This window comes from Poecilia latipinna, unplaced genomic scaffold (assembly GCF_001443285.1).
Source record: "Poecilia latipinna isolate Pla-1442-1.1 unplaced genomic scaffold, P_latipinna-1.0 Scaffold498, whole genome shotgun sequence".
Lineage (NCBI taxonomy): Eukaryota > Metazoa > Chordata > Actinopteri > Cyprinodontiformes > Poeciliidae > Poecilia > Poecilia latipinna.
The window spans coordinates 233909-243294 of NW_015113114.1; the positions used below are offsets into that span (position 1 = coordinate 233909).

At 37.1% G+C, this 9386-nt stretch overlaps 1 protein-coding gene across 2 annotated transcripts in view; it reads left to right on the forward strand.

Annotated features, from left to right (window-relative positions):
- The window catches only part of adamts7 (a disintegrin-like and metallopeptidase (reprolysin type) with thrombospondin type 1 motif, 7), a 154169-nt gene that overhangs the window by 52319 nt on the left and 92464 nt on the right, over nt 1-9386 (forward strand). For both annotated transcript variants that reach the window (XM_015040163.1, XM_015040164.1), the window contains exon 7: nt 6169-6318. In XM_015040163.1, coding sequence (XP_014895649.1) covers nt 6169-6318 — 150 coding nt within the window. The remainder of the gene's footprint in view (nt 1-6168; nt 6319-9386) is intronic.

Consider the following 9386-nt stretch of genomic DNA (forward strand, 5'->3'; position numbering starts at 1 on the left):
TTTTTTTTTAAGGTTTTGTTGGCTCTAGTGGCCTTTATTTGAAAGTAGTTCAACAGGAAAGGGAGTAATGAGAAAGGGGGGAGACATGAGGCAAATGCCGCCAGGCCCGGAGTCGAACCTGCGACCACCGGCACGAGGACTAAGGCCTCAATACATGGGTTGTGCTTTGCTTCCTTCCTATAAAATAAAATTAGTTTTATGGCTGTAACATGGAAGAAATGATGTTTAATGTTTAACAGGTGTGAATATTGCTGTGCTGTATCTTTCACTAGTGCTTAGACGTTTTTCTAATCAAGTTTTTCTGATTTCTGTATTTTCTCAAATATAGAAAAATGAATGATTTTTGTTATTGAAGATCCATGTAAGACTGATCAGCTTCTTATATCGACCTTTTGTCAAGAGATTTCATTCAGCTCATTCGTGGATAAAATCAGTTCGCCGTCCTCCTATGTAGGACAGCGGGGAGCCTGGCATGCTTCGTGATCTGAAGGGATTTCTTTATGGCTGATCTGTAATGTGATATTATTGTGGGAGTGTGTCAGCGGTCATTTTGCCCGGCCAACTTCATTCATTTGCCTCGGTCCCAGTCTGCTCTAAATTATTAATGGTTGGGAAAACAGAAATCAGATCTGGGGTGTCCCAGTTAATAAAGTGTTTAAGAGCAACTTTTATTCTCGCTCTCGAGCGGACACAAGTAAAACACTGCTATGTACATGTATGTTGAATACGTGACTTTAAAAGATATTCTTCATGACTCCTTTTGATTAATAGACCCAACTCATTAGTGTTGCATTCACCAGCTTTGTTGAATTCTTTGCTGCATTCTGAGTGTGCAGAGCAATTAAAGGAACAAAGCCGATGCCCTTTTCCCTCTCTCTCTCTTTCCAGAATGCATTCTGCACATATTTGAGGTTGACTAAGTTATAAAGCCTTATTTTCAGTGGTTAAAATAATCAGAATTTCTCTTAGCAACAGCTAAAAACAAACGTTATTGTTCAAAAAACATATGATTTCCTCGGCTCTTTTTGGAAAAACTTATTCTACTTAGCAAGAATTATGCAGTTGGTAAATTTTGTGAAAATGTTTTCTCCTTTTTTGTCATTGTTGGTGAAGATATTATGAAAAACAGACATTCTACACAAAAGTAAACATCTGATTTATACTTCGTGGCAGTTCGTTAACAGAAAAAAAATGTTCAGCTCTTAAAATTAATTATTATTTATAAAACATAAGCTCTCTTGAAATACTGCTTATCTGCTTAGACAAAAGAAATTTACAGTTGGTAAATTTTGCAAAAGTAAAAATCAGATGTTTCCTTTGTGGCACTTGGCTACCAGAAAACGCGCTCATCTCTTAGCAACAGCTAACAACAAATATTGGTACTGTTTAAAAAACGCAAGATTTTTTTCTGCTCTTTTGAAATACTACTTATCTTATTCTACTGAATAAGAATTATGCAGTTGTTGAATTTTTCAGAAAAGTGTTTTGTTTTTTTTTTGTTTTTTTTTGTCATTGGGGTAAATATATTATAAAACAGACATTCAACACAAAAGTAAAAATCTGGTGCTTACTTTGTGGCACTTGGTTACCAGAAAATGTGATCATCTCTTAGCAACAGATTAACAAACACTATTGTTCAAAAAAACATAAGATTTCTTCTACTCTTTTGAAATACTACTTATCATTGTGCAATTGGTAAATGTGTATGTTTTTATATATATATATATATATATATATATATATATATATATATATATATATATATATTGTCATTGGTGGTGAAGATATTATAAAAAACAGACGTTCAACACAAAAGTCTGATTTATACTTCGTGGCAGTTCGTTACCAGAAAAAAACGCTCATCTCTTAGCAACAGATTAACAACAAATATTATTGCTCAAAAAACATAACATTTCTGCTGCTCTTTTGAAATACTATTTATCTTAGTCTACTACTTAACAAGAATTGTGCAGTTGGTGAATTTAGCAGAAAAGTAAAAATAAATATATTTGTAGTAAGTTTTCCGCCAAGGTGGCGTCTCTGTAGTTATAACTGGAAGCTCTGCCCTCCTCAGTGTTCTGTTGGTAATTAATCCTCTGAAAACTGTCATGTCCTCACACAATAACGCATCAGACAAAATCGAAATCTTTTTTTAGTGTAAAAGTCCAGAAAGTACATTCTGTTTTGCTTTGTGTTCCTCCGAGGAACACAGTCTCCCCACTTGGAGGGCAAAACACATCCCATGTCAGAATGTATCATTTTGTACCCACACAAGTAAAACCACAATGGTGCATGGGACTTGGCAAAAAGAAGCAAAAAGACTGGCCCCTTTAAAACTTCATATTGTGAAGACACAAGCAACATTACACTGTGACGTCGAAGTGCGACGCCGTGACTTCAGACTGCAGTGGTTCCTGCGTTTTTCTCTAATATGTAAACTTGAGTGTGCAGATGTATGTAAACTTCTGGTTTCAGCTGTATACCAAAATAAAAACCGCAACACTGAATGTTGCCTAATTCTGTCTAAAAAGCTTAAAAATATATATCATTTGAATTGAATTTGACACGTATGCCTTTCTAAATATTAAGCATATATTTATTGGTGTAGTAATGTAATGGTAATAGCAAAAGAATAAACTGTACACGGAATCTCGACAACGGTTAAATTTAGAGCCGTTTTATGTTTTATCTTACGTTTTCATATGATCCTTCAAAAACAGATGAAAAATTGTAAATTACGTTTACTACATGTCTTGAAGTAGAGCAATAATTTGCCAATTTGTCAATGAAACATGGTTATAAATATGAACAACTAACGTTTGTCATTAAGCCCGACTTCAAAAGTTAAACCATTTGTCTGAAACTACAGGGATGCAAATGAGAATCTTCTGTTCAGATGAATTTCGTCTCATGCCCTCCTTGGCTATTTTTACCTGTCACCATACAAACTCAAAGAAATTACACGCGAGCAATACTCACATTACGGTTGAGATAAGTCTTTTTTTCACACATCTCTTTTCAGGGGTCACTGTCCAAGCCAAAGGGAAGTGGAAAAACGTGTCTCGTTTATAGAAATAGCATCCCCATTAACGTTTCAAAGAACAGAGTGTCTCTGCTGGATGGTTATCTAAGATGTTGCCACTGAGATTTCCACAGTAATTAGATTCTGTATTGACTACTGCAGAACATATGGAGTAGAAAGTCAGACTCGCAAATTAGCAGCCATGACAAAGGCTAAGTATCTCTTATAGACTTTCGAGATTGTAGACATAGAGGAAAGAAATTCTATAAAACCCTATTTAACCTAACAACTTTCCTTTGAACAACTATCTCTGAATGCAGTTCAGAGATGAGTAGAAATATATTTGTGTAGATTTTTTCTTTTTTCTTTTTTTTTTTGGTTTTACTGATCCCTTCAGCAGTTCTTTCCTCTGCTGTAGCATAAAGAATGTGATTTCAAATTAGCTTGTAGAATTTATAGTGGATTATCTGTCTTTCACTAAGACATCTGGTCAAAAATATACACATTCAAGCTCAAATGTACAATATTTACACCATAACTGAGGACAATCCATTTGTAAATTACAGAGATGTCACACAATTTTGGTGGCCATAAACAAGCTTCTGTCATCACTGACTGCTGAATATTTCACCAGCCCTCTTTTAAGCATTGCTTCCAGCCTTTAAAAACATTTTAAAACATAGTCCATTCATTTTCAATTGGATTAAATTTGGGATCTCCTTGTCTCTTCAACCAGCGGTAACAGTTTAGGTCAGAGGTTCCCAAACTGTGGGGCGTGCCGCCTAGGGGGGGCGCCGTGTCATTGCAGGGGGGGCGCGGGAAGCCGTCTGGATGAAAAAAAAAAAAAACACCAACACTGTATGCGCTGGGTTTTTACCTTAGAATGGCCAACTCTCTGTTATTCCTGTCAGTTTGATACAGTAGAGGCTTCCACACTTCCCATATTTGTGTCCTCTGTCACTTTTATCAGTTAAAACTGTTTAATCCGTTGTTAACATGTTGTAACCTGTTTTTCCGAGCCGCCTTTAAACGCAACATGAGTGCTACGACGCTCGCGCTGTGTTTCCACCTGTGAAGGAGACCTGCTGCTGCTGTGCGGAGCTACGTAGGTTTGTGTTAGAATCACGGCAGCAAACCAGCAAAACGCAAAGAACTTTTCACAGTTTTTCTTCCCTCCAAACTAACCGACTGAGTTGAGTAAAGCTGTTGGATGCAGGTAATGTTAGCTAAAAGATGACTAGCTAATATCAATACAGAACCTTAAGCTTAACAAGTAGGCTACCGATGTTGGTGTCTATTTTCAGCTACGTACATTCATTTTGCCCCCAAAGAAGTCGATGCCCCCCGTCACACGCGTCGTTTCAACCAGACAGCCATTTGTAATCCATAGGGGGTGGGGGGCGCAGAAAATGTTTGGAAACCACTGGGGGGGCGCAGAAAAAAAAGTTTGGGAACCACTGGTTTAGGTCAAATTGCTTAAACTTGGAGAGAGTCAAACTGGACTACGATCCCAAACACAAATCAACATTTTGGATCCCATGTTGTATATTCTGCAATTGGCTTCCCAAAAGTCAAACTATGTTAAACTTTGAGCTATTGTTTCAAAGCCAGATCTGTGCCAGGAGCTGACCAGTCTATCCACCCAGAATTATTTAAAACGCTTCCTGATGAAACGACGTATGGAGTAAAAGTTACCCAGATGTTAGAAAAGGTGTGTGTCCAGTCAATTAAAGCACTTTCAATTCCCTGGTAGCTGAAAGTGTGCTTTCCAAATAGGCCTGTTTGTCGAATTAAAAGTCGAAATGGTAACCTTGGAGCAGGTATTAAATCTTTCATTATGACCACATTTTTGTACTTAAAATGTTTGTTTTATTTGTATGGCTACCATTCTGTTAAATGTCGTATTTTTCATTACCTGTAAATTAACAGAAAGGCTTGAAGATGACTAGGCTAAAAGTGGGTAAAAGTAATTACCCACTGTGTAATTACTTTTTGCCTCACTTAGTTAATTGAGCTTTTGAAATAACTTAACTTTTCAGTAATATTCTAATTTATTGAATATAACTTCATGAATTTGAGCCTTTTTTGTATAAATATGCCCATGTGTCAATTGGAGAAAATCAAGGACAAATTCAAAATTGTGCACCTAAATTTGTCTTTAAGAAAAATTGAAGTTGTATAACTATTACACCCTTCAAAACAAAGTCTTCAAACACATTGCAAAGCCCTAAATTAATGATTTTTGTGTCCATAGTGACTGAATGTAAACTTCTGAGCAGTAATAAAACCTCTGTAATGACTCAGCCTCCTGCTCTAGCTGAAGGTATTGAAAAATTTCAAGTTACAACCAGATTCAAACTTGATATAATATTTAAAATGTCCAAATCCAGTTGGATTAATTAAACATCTATACAAATGTCCTTGCTGCTGATGTCACAACAAGAGAAAACAATTACAAAATCAGAAACAGCTCTAGGGCTCTGCATTGAAAACAGAATATAGTTGGATTGAAAACAGAATTATGAGCCAATGTCTTACAGGGGGAAGACGATTCAGAAAGCAAGGTTGGTTTGTGTGCAGGAGAGAGAAACAAAGCAAGTAGAAAATTGGCACCCAACTGGAGAGGATGCCAATTACTGGATTTTTAACTCAAAGGTAGCAAAACCCATTGAATGAGAAAGTTGGGGAAGTTTGCAGAAAGATCAAAGTTTAGCAAAAAAATAAATGAGATCTTACCTCTCTGAGTCCTTTCCTTTTGATGTCCTACTTTCATCTCCCTCTTCAGCTCTAAGATAATGTCGTTCACGCTTAGCTTTCCACCCATCCGCTGTTCACATCACGCGAGATATCCTTCATGCCACCTCTGTCCTCGCTCACTTCCAGGTCGATGCGCTAAATCTTTTTACTCCCTGTTCTGCCCTGACTGAGTCACCGTTTCTCCATGCTGAAAAAAAAAGGAAGCAAACAATTTTTTGGCAACAGCTGCATTCATTTCTTTCCGTTTTAAATTGACGTATTATGTTGTTTTCATCTGGACGCTGAATGAAATAAAAATATCACTTGGCATGTAATCGCTGAATGAATAAATTAGCTCAGCTGGCGGGCGAAGAGGCGGATGACTAACCCTCGCTCTCTGCTTCTCTAAGGAAGGACATATGTGCAGCCATCAACATGCCATGCGAGACTCTGGGACTGTCTCATGTGGCGGGAATGTGTCAGCCTCATCGCAGCTGCAGCATTAGCGAAGACACGGGCCTCCCCATGGCCTTCACTGTGGCACACGAGCTGGGACACAAGTAAGGTTTTTGTTGTGCACCATCATTCTTGCAGTAAACAATTTTCTTTGCAAAATAACTCGGTGGCTATTTATTTGTCTAAATGATTTGGTCCAAGAATTGCTTTCACCTGCCTTTTTTGCTTTTCCTGTGGAGTTTACTTTCCTTGTTCTGCCACAAATAGGCTTCCAGCGATTCAGAAAATGAAGCCTGGCTTTATTTGCAGAGTGCAGTTGCTCAAGGGGTTGTAATTTTGCTTCATCCACATCCGTGATGATGATGATAATGGGATTTTTTTTTAATTTTATTTTTTTTTGCATTTCCACATGAACTTGTGACAACACATTTTCTCAATGTTCTCTTAAATTAAGCCATTACCATCGAGGACTTGCTTATTTCATTTGCATGTATTCCACTTTATTTCACTGAGTGTTTTGCTTGTTGGTTCATTAGATTTCATGACATTAATTCAGATTGTTGTTGTTTTTTTTCTCTTTTTGTTATTCCTGAAGCAACTAAAAACAGATTTTAGCTTAAAAAAAAAACACCCAATCCTCCACTTAAAGGAGAAACAACCCATTGACAACAGCAGCGTCGTAAAGATTACAACATTGTTTACATGATTACTTTTCATTAATAAATCACTCAGTTTAATTTAATTACACAGTGGGTATGTGCAAACTGGTAATAAAGTATGAATAAGAAACCAATTATCTGCTCAATTGAATGTTGATATAAATAAATTTAATTGGTTATATGAAACCCTAATTTCATGCACAGTTGCACGTTACACAGTCGTCTTTACAGTGAAATGACCTTCAGTCACTCAAACAGCTTGTGGTGGATAACTTTTCCTTCCACTTGACTGTTGTGCAAAAGTCCTGCTGCGGTTGGATTGCCGCTATAAACTTTACTCAAAGTCACCTTCAGCACTTTACCCTTGATTACATGTTGAGAAGGAGCCTGTTTTTTCCGCTCCAGCCGCACGGTTGGTTCTGCACGTATCTTGGGGGTGTTTGTCTAATGTGTTACTAAGTCTTGGATTGACAGAAGCCCATTGTGAATGCTTAGCCTTTCTAAAAAGAGAAAATGTATTCATTAATTCTCCAGTGGGCTCACAGTCAAAGACTGTTATTCAGAGGTTGAAAGTGCGACGGTACAAGAAGCTTTCTCGCAAAGAAGAAGGTAAACACACTGAGCTGCGATCGGTTCGGCTCAGATTCTCATTTCCCCTTTGGGGTGTCTGTGGTTACTAAAGACATTATGACACCTGCTGCCTGTTGTTGTGTACAAAAAAACTTGTTTTACTATCTGATTGGTTCTCTTGCATAGGTGGAAGGTTAATGAGGTAGCTGGCAACTGTCTTTGCATGGAAAATGTTTATTACCTCATCTCAAACTAAAAATATCAAGAAAAAAACGACAGAATATAAATTCTTTATTAAAACAGCCTTCATGAATAAAGACGTCTGAAAAGGTTGAAAAAAGTAAATCTTTTTTGTCGTACAGGGCTCCGTATACACGTGCCCATATGGGATTCTTATTGTAGATAGTTTTAGATAGAAATACTTTTGTTTCTTATCAGTGTTTTCACTTTCATTGATCTTACTTGAAACGTTCAGAATTGTTTTTCGTGATTATTTTTATTATTTTTATTTTTATATAGACTCGTCATGATTCTACAACACTAGAAGAATTAAGCTGATGTTAGTCGCAGGCTTCGTCAGGCTCTCTGCTGCTGTAGCCAACCTGGATTCTACAGCTGTACAGATATTCTGCTCTTAGCTTGCCAGCATTTAAAGCAGCATTATTCTAATTAAGATTGTTTTTAGCTTTTTGTGTTTTTAGCAAGCAGAAAGATTTCCCAACATCTGAAAATGTCTTTCTTGAGAGCAAGAGAAAAGTGTAATTACGGTCTTTTAGCCAGGTGACTGGCCGTGCTCAGCAACAGGTGGTGGGAAAAAAATCTAATCAGACCCGTTTTACGGCATCTTGTTAAAAAAAAAAAGAGCTCTTTGTGTGTGAAATGTATCCTGGGACATCGCCAGTAATCTTCCATTTTCTTTCATTTTATATCCACAGATGGAATAAAATATGTAGGTAGTATCATACGATCCACAGATGCAAATCAATTCAGAAATTTGAGAGTAAGCCAATGTGTGATTCTGTGTGTTGAAGCGTGATTTAATATGACAAGACAAACCAAGTGAATTATATTGCTGATCTCGGCGTCGATAAAAAAATGAACTTAATTAATCCATTTCCTTTCACAAACAGGATTTGTCAAACTAGCGGACCATTTGAAAAAACCCTGTTTTCAGCTGTGTGGAATAAATCAGGCTTATTATAACATTAGAAACCTGGCAGTGTGTGGATGAGCAGCAGAACGAGTTCTCACTGCTGCTCCTGTTTGTGACATCCGCCCTAAACGCAGCTCTGTTCTGGTTTCTGACTAAATGTCCTGTCAACTACAAAGTTTTTATTTATTGATCTTCATTTTCATGAATCTACACATATTTACCATTAACATTGGCGAATGTGAAGAGGGTTTTCATTAGTTGGTGCTTCAAAACACGATGTAATTGCGCCACACTGCCAATCTGCTAACATCTGTTTGCCTCTTGGCTACTCGTCTCCTTTCTTCTTCTGCTTGTCATATTTTATTTTACAGCTGAGGCCAGTCTTGTTCATATGTGCTTTACATTTATTTTATTATAATTAGACAATATGACGACGGGGTATTATAAAACAGACATTTATTTACACTGTAAAGAAAGTCGGATTAAAGACTACAGCTGACATGTATTTGTGTGTGAAATGAGATGCTTCATTACGTGTGCCGTTTTCATCAGAGTAGAAAGAAGTGAGAGTTTGCGAAAGCTGTTCTGGCCATCCACTTCAAAATGAATAACCTTCACATTTTACCTGTTATATTACCGTGCCAAATGAAAATAGAAGTAAGTGTCACTTCCAGACATTTAGGGGAAGGTGCATTTCCTGTAAAGTTGTGGCATAAGTGTGGCTATTTAAGCATTATTGTCTGCTATTTACCTTGTTTTCTATTTTTGCAAATCAAAATATTAAACGGGG